General features: G+C 34.0%; 1 protein-coding gene across 2 annotated transcripts in view; it reads right to left on the bottom strand.

The window, feature by feature from the left end:
• LOC111512193 (oxysterol-binding protein-related protein 9) overlaps positions 1 to 15,036 on the bottom strand; it is a 187,080-nt gene that overhangs the window by 52,739 nt on the left and 119,305 nt on the right. Inside the window, exon 7 of one of the 2 annotated variants that reach the window (XM_074180727.1) lies at positions 3,784 to 3,879. The exons of the other annotated variant lie outside the window; for it this stretch is intronic. Within the exon in view, the coding sequence (XP_074036828.1) occupies positions 3,784 to 3,879 (96 nt within the window). The remainder of the gene's footprint in view (positions 1 to 3,783; positions 3,880 to 15,036) is intronic. 2 annotated transcript variants of the gene reach the window in all.

The following is a 15,036-nucleotide window of genomic DNA, read 5'->3' on the forward strand; positions in this document are numbered from 1 at the left end:
GACATGTGGCTAGAGGAAATCCAACATTTCCTATTCAGAACTACAACAGCAACTTTTAGAAACTTCACGTGTGTCGGTTTCATTTGACAATGAGGAAAATATATTGTGTTCCACGTTTATGTAGTTGAATATATTTACAGGTTCCAGACCAATTTGATGTCGTGCATTCGACACTAAACCAAGACAGTTGGAAATTAACGAAATTTCATGTTTTCAGAGTAAACCAGAAATATTCTCACGTCAGCTGATCGTCGAAACCTAATGTGGTTCTAAGAGCTCCAGGAAGACAAATGAGTCTTCAGGTCGCTAGATGAGTTCCAAAATACAGAAGAACGAATACAGTAAACTGTATTATTGTATTCGTTTGAAAATGTTCTTATAGGACGAAACAGCAGAAATGTCAGTTACAAATACAAGTTGTAAACAACATAGGAAGTTTTATTTCTCAATAAATAAACTGTTTTAATGTATTCGTTTGAAAATATTCTTATAGGACGAAACAGCAGTAACGTTAGTTACAAATACAAGTGGTAAAAAAAACTTCCTATGTTTTTACCACTTGTATTTGTAAGTAACGTTACTGCATTTTCGTCCTATAAGAACATTATTAAACGAATTCAATAAACTGTATTATTGTATTCATTTGAAAATGTTCTCATAGGACGAAACTGCAAAAACGTTAGTTACAAATATAGTTCAAGTAAACGATATAGTGGAACCTACCTTCCAACAATTCCCCTTTAATAATATACACACATCGGAAAAGTCTAGGGATATTTTTGAAAATGGCAATAATTTTTTTAGATCGCTTTAGGGAAAAAAAGTTGACGGGTGATTATTAAACGAATGTAACTTACAACAAAATTTATTAAATGGTCAAAAATACTGAGTGCGCATATAAGCAAACCTAAAAAAATGGCTCTTCTTTGGCACCCCGAAAAAAAATCATAATACAAAAAAAATTGGAATCAGTACAAAGTATGGCCTCCACGCTGGTTTATTACGGCCCTACATCTATCGTGCATCGACAAAATGAGATTGTCAATGTCTTGTTGAGGTACATTTGCCCATTCAGCGATTAAAAGCTCTCTCAATTGAAACGTTGTGTGAATGTTCCCCATATGCGGAGTAATTCTTCGTTGAAGCATGTCCCACACATGCTTGATGGGATTCGGGTCCGGTGATTGTGCTGGCCATGGCAATATATCAACTCCTTCGTTGGTGAGCCAGTCAGTCACTAGACGCGCGACATGTGGACGAGCATTATCGTGCATTAGGTGGAAGTTTTCACCAACAGCACCAGCAAACGGACGGACGATAGGTAGAAGAATGGTGTCGAGGTACTGTCGAGCTGTGAGGGAGCGATTTGGAAAAACGAGATCGGTTCTGCCGCCGATCATGATTCCGCCCCATAGCATTACTGTACCACCTCTGTATGTGTGGACTTCCTGGACGTGTCTCAAACGTTCATTATTTTCAGGTCGTCTAAGAAGCCTTGAAGAAGCCCTACAGCTCTATTCATCTCAGCCAATGGTAAGTGATGGCGTTCCACGTTAAAGCACAATATTTCCAGTTTAATTGCTGAGCAAGAACTGCATAGAATGTTCAAACTCGACACTTTTAAATTATTCATTTTAGCCGAAAACCTACAGTTTGTAAAAAACTTGATAAAAGATTAGTTACCGTTTTTGCAGGCTTTGTTCAACCCATAGAAATGTACAGGGTGGTCGAGTGTACCAATTTAATCGAAATTAAACGACCTCATGCATTTATTTTTATGATATTTGGTATGTTATAAAAATATCCCTAGACTTTTCCGATGTGTGTAGTTAGGGGGCGAACTAATTTCGTTATTCAACAATCATTTCTGATTATATAAGAATCACAATAACTAATTTATATAATAAAAAAATATATAATAATATATATAATGAATATTTCGTTTATAAAGGTCAGTTGGAAAGTAGGGATTCAAATAACATGGTGATAATTGAAAATACTTCTGAAAAAGGACCAAATTCAATTAATTATAGAACTGACATAAATCATTTTAACATAATTTATTCATTTCTACTAAGTCGCCCTCTTTAAGGAACTTCTAACAACTGATATAACCCTTCCAAATATCAATATAATATTGGCAACCCTGGATAGTTGGTGTTTTTATATTTTTTATTCTTCATCTCTCATTGTATGTTGGAAATGAGGTCAAAAAAATCACTGTCAATAATTTCATTACTGTCAACTTCGCATACATCCATTTAATTCAAAATAAAAAAAAATGGTCACTTCCTCTGTGGCTCCATCATAGTCTCCATGGGAGACCATGATTTAATAAATACTGATGTTTTTCAAGTAATGTAATTAATCATTACATAATGTAAAGTTTTTAAATTCATGTAAGGGAAGTGAAAGGGATTACCAACCTCACTTTCGTAAGTTTAACACGTTTTACAATTTTTCAAATAATGAGTAAAATCAATTCCATCAATTCATTGTAGAGTTCCTGATGTCTCGCATGCGTTTTCGCAGTTGATTTTATCAAGTACTGTTCTTGGTTTTTCACATCTTGTCTTCAATCGAGGACCGCCTGCCCGGTACTGACGATGCCCAATAGGCTGCAACAGCTGTCTACCGGTGGCTACTAAATTGAAATCAATATGGGAGTGATCAGAATAGTACCTATTTAATCATCTTTTGATTTTCATGAAATTATTTCCAGCAGCTTGACTGCATTAACCTTTCTCGATTTTACACACGCACACGCGCACCCGCACCCGCACACACACACACATATATATATATATATATATATATATATATATATATATATATATATATATATATATATATAGAATTTAATATTGAAATTTATATATATATATATATATATATATATATATATATATATATATATATATATATCAATATTAAATTCTACAAAAAGGATTTGAAGCTTTATATCTTCTATCAATTATCTGCGAGCGCTTTCGACACTTGGTAGTACTGTCTTCTTCTAGGCACTCCTTAAACTGAACTGGTCATCGTGTTGTCTGCCTCTTTATACGGTCAGAGCGTCTTAACTCAGGTATTTCAGGTACTTTAGGTAAATTTGTCTGTATTTGTTCTGCATCAGGTACTCTTCTTTGTGTTAGATCTTCTCTAGGAATGTGTATGGTTTTGTTTAAGATATTGAATGTGAGGTCTTGTTGTGTTTTGATTTGTACTTGTTTCTCGATAAGTGATTTATGACTGTTAAATTTATGGATGTTCAAGTTTTCCCACATGTCCATGCGGTTTCCCTTGTTGACTTATCTTATTTTCTCTATCAAATTCTGAAGAGTTTTGTCACAGCAGCTCACGTTATGGCCGGAAGTATTCAATTTCTTCCTTATGTAGGAATCTCTTTGCTTTTGTAACAGTCGTATATTGTTTTTTTCAATGATTTTATTAGATGAACACCTAAAGGTTTTGGTAATCCCGTATCACATCACGTCTTGCGTTTATAAGGTTTGATTTTGACTTCTGAGAAATAACCAACATTACCACTGCAACTAAAGTACTTTAAGGGAATACTCGTACTCTTTTGAATTTGCCTGTCGTTTGGAGGTCCCTAAGTGTAACCCCAACACTGAAGATTCCATTCAAATCTTTATAAATGAATGTTTTATATCATCATCACATATGATGTTTTGGAAAACAATACAACCATTTTCGATAATTTTTAAATATTTTGTCAGAAATTTGGAAGTGTGAGAGTGGAGAAGAAAGAAACGAACTCACCGATTGTCCTGGGGAGTCGCTTCGAATTTTCCATACATTCCGAACCAAATTCGATACCTTGCTGAACAACGGCTTCTCCGGGCACCGATACGGAGTCTGAAGTTAAACAAAAGGACGGGTTTAATACATTTAATTGCTAAATTATTATTACGAATATTTTTATCAAACAATGTGATTTTTGAGTTGTATCACTCAATTTTTCCAGTTTTTATTTTTTTTGAAGACAATCTGAACACAAAGAAACCCCTTTCCACCAACTTTGAATTGTAGATTGTAGTACTATTCTTATTTTGTTCAGTCATAGGATTGTTTTTCATAGTGATTTACGTAGACTGAGAAGTGATACAGACAGAGATATCTACTTTTAGTAATGTCGCACTTAGAATCGGTGGCTTCTGTGTATATGTCTGAAGAGACTGATGGAACAGGTGGTAACATTGCCTGAATTACATTCTGAAATAAAATAGATTGTATGTGTGGAAGATGAAATTTAGAAAGGGTATTTTCTGTGCCTGGCTTGACATAGAGAAAACGTAGTTGAGAAAGTAGTAAAGAAGTAAAATTTTTGAGAATCATCCATCAGAATAAATTCCCACTTTTTGAGGTATTTAAAGATATTGATTTGAAAGTGAATCATATGAGTTCATATTTTGAAATTGTTGATTTTAACTAATTGTAGAGTCATCAGGATTTTTTTACAATAGTTTTTTGCATTATAGTTCTGCCAGGCAAAATCATCAAAATCATAGAGAGCATACAATTATAAAAAGCATTGAAGCACAAAAATATAAAAGAATAAGAACCAATTGTATAAGGGCCAAAAATAGCATAAATACAAGTGAATGTATAAAATAGGAATAAATTGGACACCACAATGCCGGTGTGTAAAACAAAAGTTCCTTTATGATTTTTGGAGATAGGATTTCGATCAGAAGTTTTGTGAGGTTTAGTGCATTAAATTCTAGGGTAGGACCCTGTATTTTGTTATTTTTACTATTGAGCAACCATTGGAAATAATAGTAAATTTCAGAATATGACACTCGTCGTCGATACAAAAACTATAACAAAAAATACAGGCTCGTATTCAAAAACTCAAAAATGAGGGTGGTCCAAGTCAGATGACACCCTGTATAAAAGATTCAAGGACATATTCTGATAGCCCACATCAAGTGCCAATAGCAAAATATGGACAGATTTTCAATATGTCTGCGAATAAAGAAGATATAGTCAAAAAAATAATTTGGGATTTTTTTGTTTTTCCTGTATATCTCCAGAACCAAAAGAGCTATATTCGATTTTTTTACATCATTGAATAGGTCTCTCTATCTCTTATCGTTTATGAGATCCCCATGTACAGAAACTAATTTGAATAACCCTGTATATTTATATGTAGGAGATAGAATTCGTGAGTGACTTTAATATAAATCAATTTATTTTAAGAGATTGCAGTCAGATTGCTAGGGCTGTTGCAAAGAAGATTGTTTGTTATTTGTCAAGCTGAGGGTAAATTTGTTAGCTTTCTCAGGACAACTGAAAATATTACAAGATACTTTTTTATGAATATATAAATATGGAACATTCATTAATAAAAAAATAATGAAACTGGAACAAAACGAACAGAAATAAAAAAAGATTTTTGAAAGAAGTCAAATTTTGATAGAGAGTCATGTGGGAAAATTCTGAAGACTAGGTGATTTTCTCTTATTGACGTGTTCTCTTGCGGAACTTGGTACCAACTTTCTCAATTCAAATGTAACATCCTGTATACCTGACATAATACTAATGTGAGTTTATGTAATGACGTTCTCGAATTATTCATTTGTTTACTCAAAAAAAACTAGATATTTGGCTTTCGAGTGATTCCCCCTAAACAAAAGTTTGACAAAATACATAAATAAGCTATTATTGATTCACCAAAATACTTCATTCCATCCTCTTGTAGGAGTAGCATTTCCAAAATGTCATAACCGGTGTTTGGAATCGATTACTAAATCTGAAGTAACAAAAATGGGATAAACTCATTACTGCAGTAACATTTTTATTTTTCATCGAATCGTTTATATTATCCTTCTGCATCCCCCAAGTCTCTTCAAAGCAGTGAAACATCATTGATTTTAAGAAACATGAAGAGTGTGGAACCCATTATCACCTCTAACCTATTCATGGGTTATATATATATATATATATATATATATATATATATATATATATATATATATATATATATATATATATATATATATATATATATATATATATATATATATATATATATATACAGGGTGTCCCTGGACTTCCTCTTTTCCTTTCGGGAATGTATAGATGGGGTCAAAATATCACCAGTACTTCATATAACTTTTTTTCCTAAAATCCTTCGTTACCAAGTAACGGGCCCTCGAAGTTACAAAATGAAAAATGTTTTTCTTTGATAACTTTTCAAGTGAATATTCAAAATCATCCAAATTTTGGTAATTGACTAAACAAATGAATTCCTTCGATGAGCTTTCATGCAGGAGTCAGTTGTTTTGCTACAAAGTCAGGAACGGACTACCCCCGATGGTCCACACCCCAAAACTTTGAAATGACAGATATTTTTCAATATTTTTCAACAAATTAAGGTTACTTGGACAATTTTATGAATAAAAGTACTCGTGTTGAAAAGCGATCGGAGCAACGAGTCTTGATAAAAATGTAGTTTCACTCGACGACATCAAACCCGCTCGTCCACCATTATTTGAAATGAATAATTATCAAAGCAGAAATAATAATGATAACGTTAATTCAACAACATTTATCTTGGGATGTCTACCATTATTCGAAAATATTAGTTTTTAAGGAAAATGGAAATGATAGGTAAAATGATCATAACGAATTTTTATAATGCAAACACGTTTAACTAACGAAACTCAAGAGCCTCAAGAGCAAACAGAAATGAAAAATTCGCTACAGAAACTGCTCGATATGACCACCTTCTCTCTCTATACATTTTCTTAGTCTGCGAAGACACCCTCTCTGTACTTGAAATAGCATTCCAGGGTCGTTTCGTATGGCTTCACAATGTAATGTTATTCTATTCAACAATGCATCTCTTGTGTGAATAGGTGTAGCGTAAACGAAGCTTTTTAGATGCCCCCACAGAAAGAAATCCAATGGATTTAAATCCGGAGACCGCGATGGCCATGAATATGGCCCACCTCTACCAATCCATCTATTGTGGAAAATATGGTTCAGATGGTCACGCACAATCAAACTAAAATGAGGAGGAGCGCCATCATGCATAAACCACATATCTCTTCGGGTTTGCAATGGAGCATGTTCCAAAAGTCCATTCAAATCGTTCTGAATGAACTCCAAATAACGTTCTCCATTCAATCGGTCCTGTAGAACGAATGGTCCTATAAGATGATTTCCTATGATACCAGCCCAAACATTCACGTTGAATTTCCGTTGGTGTTTGGTTTGCAATATCCCATGGGGATTTTCTTCGGCCCATATATGGAGATTATGAGAGTTGATAACTCCATCTCTACTGAAACCTGCTTCATCAGTGAATAAAACTCGATTAATAAAAGTCATATCCTCTCTTTGCCTATCCATGAACCAATTGGCATATTCCAGTCGTGCTGGAAAATCTTGAGGTGTCATGGCATGTACCTTCTGGATGTGAAATGGGTGGAGCAGTTGTTCGCTATTCTATGAATAGTGGACTTGGATGTATGGAACTGTTCTGATAGATTTCTGATGCTCATTGAAGGATCATCAGCGACGGCTTCCAAAATATTTTCCTCCAATACAACGGTACGTACAGTCCTAGGAGCGCCCTCACCACCTCGTTTTGGCAAAACTGTACCTACAATAATATCGAAATGAAACAACGTGCTCAAATTAATTATCAATTATTACATACCTGTCTCCCTCAAGCTGCGATCGACACGCTCGAATGTTTCTCTTGACGGTACCGTTCGATTGGGAAAATGCTCGGAATACAGACGACGAGCTTCTGCAGCATTACAAAATGCTCGTCCATAAAATACATGCATATCTGCATATTCATTGAATGTAAACTGTTCGGCCATATCAAAAAAAATCAAAATATCCTATAGAATATTGACAATACAATGATAGTCATATGACAACGCACCACTCAACAAAACAAAATCGCATTCCAGTTTCTCATTTTTTATCAAAACTTTCTAAAAGGTTTTTTTGTCAACATCTGTGAAAAAATGGAACATAATTATTCCCTGGATATTTTTCACCTGATCATGTGCAGCCGTTTTTGTAGTTCATTCGTTTGCTTTTTATTAGTATAGTAAATATTTTTTTCTATGTGCGTTTTTTCAGCTAAATTTAGATTCGTGTTAAAGAATTTCTCCCATAAAATTATAATTATCAGTGAAACTCCTCAACAGTTTAGCTGTGAAGAAGACTTTGAAACATTCGAATGTTGAGTTTCATGAGATTCAGATAACTGATCAACACGAAACGTGATTATTCCACACGTTTTATGTACATACAAAATATGGAATGAATTCGATATTTCATAGTAGAGTAGCTTGTTAGTATTAAAACACCACGAATCTACAGAACTTGATATTTCTTTTGAAAAAATATCTGCTATAACAATTGTGACTTAAACTTCCATATAGGTACTGTACTTTTTGTTTACGACTTCATTTTAGCATACTTTGTATTATTTCTGTTATAAATGTTGTTGAATTAACGTTATCATTATTATTTCTGCTTTGATAATTATTCATTTCAAATAATGGTGGACGAGCGGGTTTGATGTCGTCGAGTAGAACTACATTTTCATCAAGACTCGTTGCTCCGATCGACTTTCCACACGAGTACTTTTATTCATAAAATTGTCCAAGTAACCTTATTTTGTTGAAAAATATTGAAAAATATCTGTCATTTCAAAGTTTTGGGGTGTGGACCATCGGAGGTAGTCCGTTCCTGACTTTGTAGCAAAACAACTGACTCCTGCATGAAAGCTCATCGACGGAATTCATTTGTTTAGTCAATTACCAAAATTTGGATGATTTTGAATATTCACTTGAAAAGTTATCAAAGAAAAACATTTTTCATTTTGTAATTTCGAGGGCCCGTAACTTGGTTACGAAGACTTTTAGGAAAAAAAGTTATATGAATTACTGGTGATATTTTGACCCCATCTATACATTCCCGAGAGGAAGAGAGGAAGTCCAGGGACACCCTGTATATATATTACAATATAGGTTTTCACGGATGGTAGAATATGATGTGTTGTTTTTCCGGGTGTTCATCCGTTGTGTACTATTCGATAGTCGACGTTTCGCCATCATCTCAGATGGCATTATCAAGACGAGTTACTGCTTCGCTTCGAGAGGTGTAACGAGAGTTACACCACCGGTATACATATATATATATATATATATATATATATATATATATATATATATATATATATATATATATATATATATATATATGTATACCGGTGGTTCTTAAATTGAAATCAATATGGGAATGATCAAAAAGTACTAATCTATTTATCTTTTGATTTTCATGGAATTATTTTCCAGCAGCTTGACTGCATTAACCTTTCTCGATATATATATATATATATATATATATATATACAGGGTGTCCCTGGACTTCCTCTTTTCCTTTCGGGAATGTATAGATGGGGTCAAAATATCACCAGTACTTCATATAACTTTTTTTCCTAAAATCCTTCGTTACCAAGTAACGGGCCCTCGAAGTTACAAAATGAAAAATGTTTTTCTTTGATAACTTTTCAAGTGAATATTCAAAATCATCCAAATTTTGGTAATTGACTAAACAAATGAATTCCTTCGATGAGCTTTCATGCAGGAGTCAGTTGTTTTGCTACAAAGTCAGGAACGGACTACCCCCGATGGTCCACACCCCAAAACTTTGAAATGACAGATATTTTTCAATATTTTTCAACAAATTAAGGTTACTTGGACAATTTTATGAATAAAAGTACTCGTGTTGAAAAGCGATCGGAGCAACGAGTCTTGATAAAAATGTAGTTTCACTCGACGACATCAAACCCGCTCGTCCACCATTATTTGAAATGAATAATTATCAAAGCAGAAATAATAATGATAACGTTAATTCAACAACATTTATCTTGGGATGTCTACCATTATTCGAAAATATTAGTTTTTAAGGAAAATGGAAATGATAGGTAAAATGATCATAACGAATTTTTATAATGCAAACACGTTTAACTAACGAAACTCAAGAGCCTCAAGAGCAAACAGAAATGAAAAATTCGCTACAGAAACTGCTCGATATGACCACCTTCTCTCTCTATACATTTTCTTAGTCTGCGAAGACACCCTCTCTGTACTTGAAATAGCATTCCAGGGTCGTTTCGTATGGCTTCACAATGTAATGTTATTCTATTCAACAATGCATCTCTTGTGTGAATAGGTGTAGCGTAAACGAAGCTTTTTAGATGCCCCCACAGAAAGAAATCCAATGGATTTAAATCCGGAGACCGCGATGGCCATGAATATGGCCCACCTCTACCAATCCATCTATTGTGGAAAATATGGTTCAGATGGTCACGCACAATCAAACTAAAATGAGGAGGAGCGCCATCATGCATAAACCACATATCTCTTCGGGTTTGCAATGGAGCATGTTCCAAAAGTCCATTCAAATCGTTCTGAATGAACTCCAAATAACGTTCTCCATTCAATCGGTCCTGTAGAACGAATGGTCCTATAAGATGATTTCCTATGATACCAGCCCAAACATTCACGTTGAATTTCCGTTGGTGTTTGGTTTGCAATATCCCATGGGGATTTTCTTCGGCCCATATATGGAGATTATGAGAGTTGATAACTCCATCTCTACTGAAACCTGCTTCATCAGTGAATAAAACTCGATTAATAAAAGTCATATCCTCTCTTTGCCTATCCATGAACCAATTGGCATATTCCAGTCGTGCTGGAAAATCTTGAGGTGTCATGGCATGTACCTTCTGGATGTGAAATGGGTGGAGCAGTTGTTCGCTATTCTATGAATAGTGGACTTGGATGTATGGAACTGTTCTGATAGATTTCTGATGCTCATTGAAGGATCATCAGCGACGGCTTCCAAAATATTTTCCTCCAATACAACGGTACGTACAGTCCTAGGAGCGCCCTCACCACCTCGTTTTGGCAAAACTGTACCTACAATAATATCAAAATGAAACAACGTGCTCAAATTAATTATCAATTATTACATACCTGTCTCCCTCAAGCTGCGATCGACACGCTCGAATGTTTCTCTTGACGGTACCGTTCGATTGGGAAAATGCTCGGAATACAGACGACGAGCTTCTGCAGCATTACAAAATGCTCGTCCATAAAATACATGCATATCTGCATATTCATTGAATGTAAACTGTTCGGCCATATCAAAAAAAATCAAAATATCCTATAGAATATTGACAATACAATGATAGTCATATGACAACGCACCACTCAACAAAACAAAATCGCATTCCAGTTTCTCATTTTTTATCAAAACTTTCTAAAAGGTTTTTTTGTCAACATCTGTGAAAAAATGGAACATAATTATTCCCTGGATATTTTTCACCTGATCATGTGCAGCCGTTTTTGTAGTTCATTCGTTTGCTTTTTATTAGTATAGTAAATATTTTTTCCTATGTGCGTTTTTTCAGCTAAATTTAGATTCGTGTTAAAGAATTTCTCCCATAAAATTATAATTATCAGTGAAACTCCTCAACAGTTTAGCTGTGAAGAAGACTTTGAAACATTCGAATGTTGAGTTTCATGAGATTCAGATAACTGATCAACACGAAACGTGATTATTCCACACGTTTTATGTACATACAAAATATGGAATGAATTCGATATTTCATAGTAGAGTAGCTTGTTAGTATTAAAACACCACGAATCTACAGAACTTGATATTTCTTTTGAAAAAATATCTGCTATAACAATTGTGACTTAAACTTCCATATAGGTACTGTACTTTTTGTTTACGACTTCATTTTAGCATACTTTGTATTATTTCTGTTATAAATGTTGTTGAATTAACGTTATCATTATTATTTCTGCTTTGATAATTATTCATTTCAAATAATGGTGGACGAGCGGGTTTGATGTCGTCGAGTAGAACTACATTTTCATCAAGACTCGTTGCTCCGATCGACTTTCCACACGAGTACTTTTATTCATAAAATTGTCCAAGTAACCTTATTTTGTTGAAAAATATTGAAAAATATCTGTCATTTCAAAGTTTTGGGGTGTGGACCATCGGAGGTAGTCCGTTCCTGACTTTGTAGCAAAACAACTGACTCCTGCATGAAAGCTCATCGACGGAATTCATTTGTTTAGTCAATTACCAAAATTTGGATGATTTTGAATATTCACTTGAAAAGTTATCAAAGAAAAACATTTTTCATTTTGTAATTTCGAGGGCCCGTAACTTGGTTACGAAGACTTTTAGGAAAAAAAGTTATATGAATTACTGGTGATATTTTGACCCCATCTATACATTCCCGAGAGGAAGAGAGGAAGTCCAGGGACACCCTGTATATATATTACAATATAGGTTTTCACGGATGGTAGAATATGATGTGTTGTTTTTCCGGGTGTTCATCCGTTGTGTACTATTCGATAGTCGACGTTTCGCCATCATCTCAGATGGCATTATCAAGACGAGTTACTGCTTCGCTTCGAGAGGTGTAACGAGAGTTACACCACCGGTATACATATATATATATATATATATATATATATATATATATATATATATATATATATATATATATATATATATATGTATACCGGTGGTTCTTAAATTGAAATCAATATGGGAATGATCAAAAAGTACTAATCTATTTATCTTTTGATTTTCATGGAATTATTTTCCAGCAGCTTGACTGCATTAACCTTTCTCGATATATATATATATATATATATATATATATATATATATATATATATATATATATATATATATATATATATCATACTGGGGGTATCAAGAGACACACCAATAGTCAACATGTTGAGAGGATAGAAATGGATGTCATTAAAATACTTTGTGTACTATTAAACAATGTTACTGATATACAGCGTGACTCACGGTCGATGGTAGGTTAGACGTTTCTGGAAAACGCAAAGCATGATTTTTCTGAAAATTCCACCTCTCACATTTCCTTACCTGTTCTATCGATCTGAAATATTTTCAGCATAGCGACGTTGCCACTTCTATCAAAAAGTCCTAGCAATTACACCCCGTATATTAATACATTTTTGGAATCGCTCTAGTATTTTAATACTTTTTTGTTAATAATGTTCTATACCTATCTCTATCTGTTTTCGAGATAAAAAAATTGTGCTAAATATGGTCCAAAACATAGCCTTATTTGAAAGTAAGTACATTAGTACTCTCAATTCATGAAAAGTTGATATTTTGATGATAGTTTGGACAAACTCGAAATATTCAAATAACACCAAGAATTCGACTTCATATCATACAGGTCGTGCTGAAATTACTATTATTTCCATTGCGCATAAAAGTAGTCGAAAGTTCATTTTTTCAAATGAAAGTCCCTGTATATTACTCGATAAATTCAAAGATGGTGAAAAATGCTTCAAGATGATATACATGTCCCCATAACTAAATCGTCAAGTTTTCTTAATAAAGCCGTTTTTGTGGAAAAATAGTTATTCACGTTTTACCTACAAGAAGTGTTGAAAGTGGCATTTTATTTTGTGAGTGGGGATTATTGCAAAACGAGCGTCAGCAAGTGGAGCAAACTCACGAGCAAAATAAAATAACAAATGTATCATACAAATTTTTATGTATAACGTTACTGCTGATAATAAAAGAAATCATAGGGTCCATGGGATTTGAACACACGATCTTTGGATTATAAGGCATATGTTACAACTACATACGCTAACTCACGTTATTTTAAGGAGGATTATTGGTTAGTCATGAAGGACTTTCTACAATTGGAATGAATACTACTTCGTCATCGTCAGTAACTTCACAGGGATTCAATATTACCAATAGCACGAACTGCATGTGTGAACTTTTCTAAATGATTTTTTGGTAGGTGTTCTGCTTAAAGTGTTTCTATCAAAGAGATTTTCAATAATAGTTGTACAAAAACTAATTTTTAAAGAATTTGATTTCTAGGTAGCCGTGGAAATATCAAGCTTGTGACAGTTTAGTGATTTTTATAATTAATTGATAAATGGTTATTGACGGTGTTTAAAAAAATCGCCAAAAATGAATGCAAATATTGATTACTCAAACGAAGTTCTTATGAAATTATTTTTTATACACAGACAGTGTGATCAAATCATTGCCAGAACTTGTAGAAAATTCAACCAAATGTATCCTGAATTAACACCAATGACCGAGAGGAAGTTTGTGAGAATACAAAATAATTTCCTCAACTATGGCTCCATGTTAAAAGCGCCTTTAACATTACCAAAACCTGTTAGTTCAAATGAGGACAATACTGTTAAACGTTTTGGCATATTTTTATGCATATCCAGAAGCTTCCATTCGCAGTGCAGAAAAAGATTTAGGTGTGTCACATGCTTCAGTTACAACGAATTTTGAAAAATCACGGAATGCATACGTATAAATTTACTAAAGTTCAAGCTCTAAGAGCAGAAAACTTCGAACGTAGAATGCATTTTTGTGAATCCCTTTTGATTCATACACAAGAAGATCGGGAATTTTTGTCAAAAATAATTTGGAGCGACGAATCAAAATTTACGAGGGATGGTATTTTCAATAGAAGGAATAAAAATTTTTGGGCTGATCATAATCCTCATGTTACAAGAGAAATAGATTTTCAAGAAAAATTTGACCTGAATGTTTTCTGTATTCTGAAGAACAATAAAATTAGCTTTTTTATTTATGAAGACACTGAATGCAGAGAGACATCTCCAAATATTAAGGACCACTGTAACCGATTTTCTTGAAAATTTGCTTTTAGAGGAATATAGGAATTCGTGGTTTCAACTGGACGGAGCGCCAGCTCATTCCACCCAGGAAGTTTCCAGGAAACTTGACGAACTCTTAGACGATCGTTGGTTTAGGCGTTTAGGGCCGTGGGATTGGCCATCGAGATCACCCGATCTCACGCCACTTGACTTTTTTATGTGGTGTTTTAAAAGAAAGGGTATACAGTCCTCCAGTGCCTACCAAAGAAAAATTGCGACGGCGAATAGTGCGGAGTATTGAAGATCT

Source organism: Leptinotarsa decemlineata, unplaced genomic scaffold, assembly GCF_025532065.1.
Source record: "Leptinotarsa decemlineata unplaced genomic scaffold, Ldec_3_MD MMD2_tig00026299_RagTag_RagTag, whole genome shotgun sequence".
Taxonomy (NCBI): domain Eukaryota; kingdom Metazoa; phylum Arthropoda; class Insecta; order Coleoptera; family Chrysomelidae; genus Leptinotarsa; species Leptinotarsa decemlineata.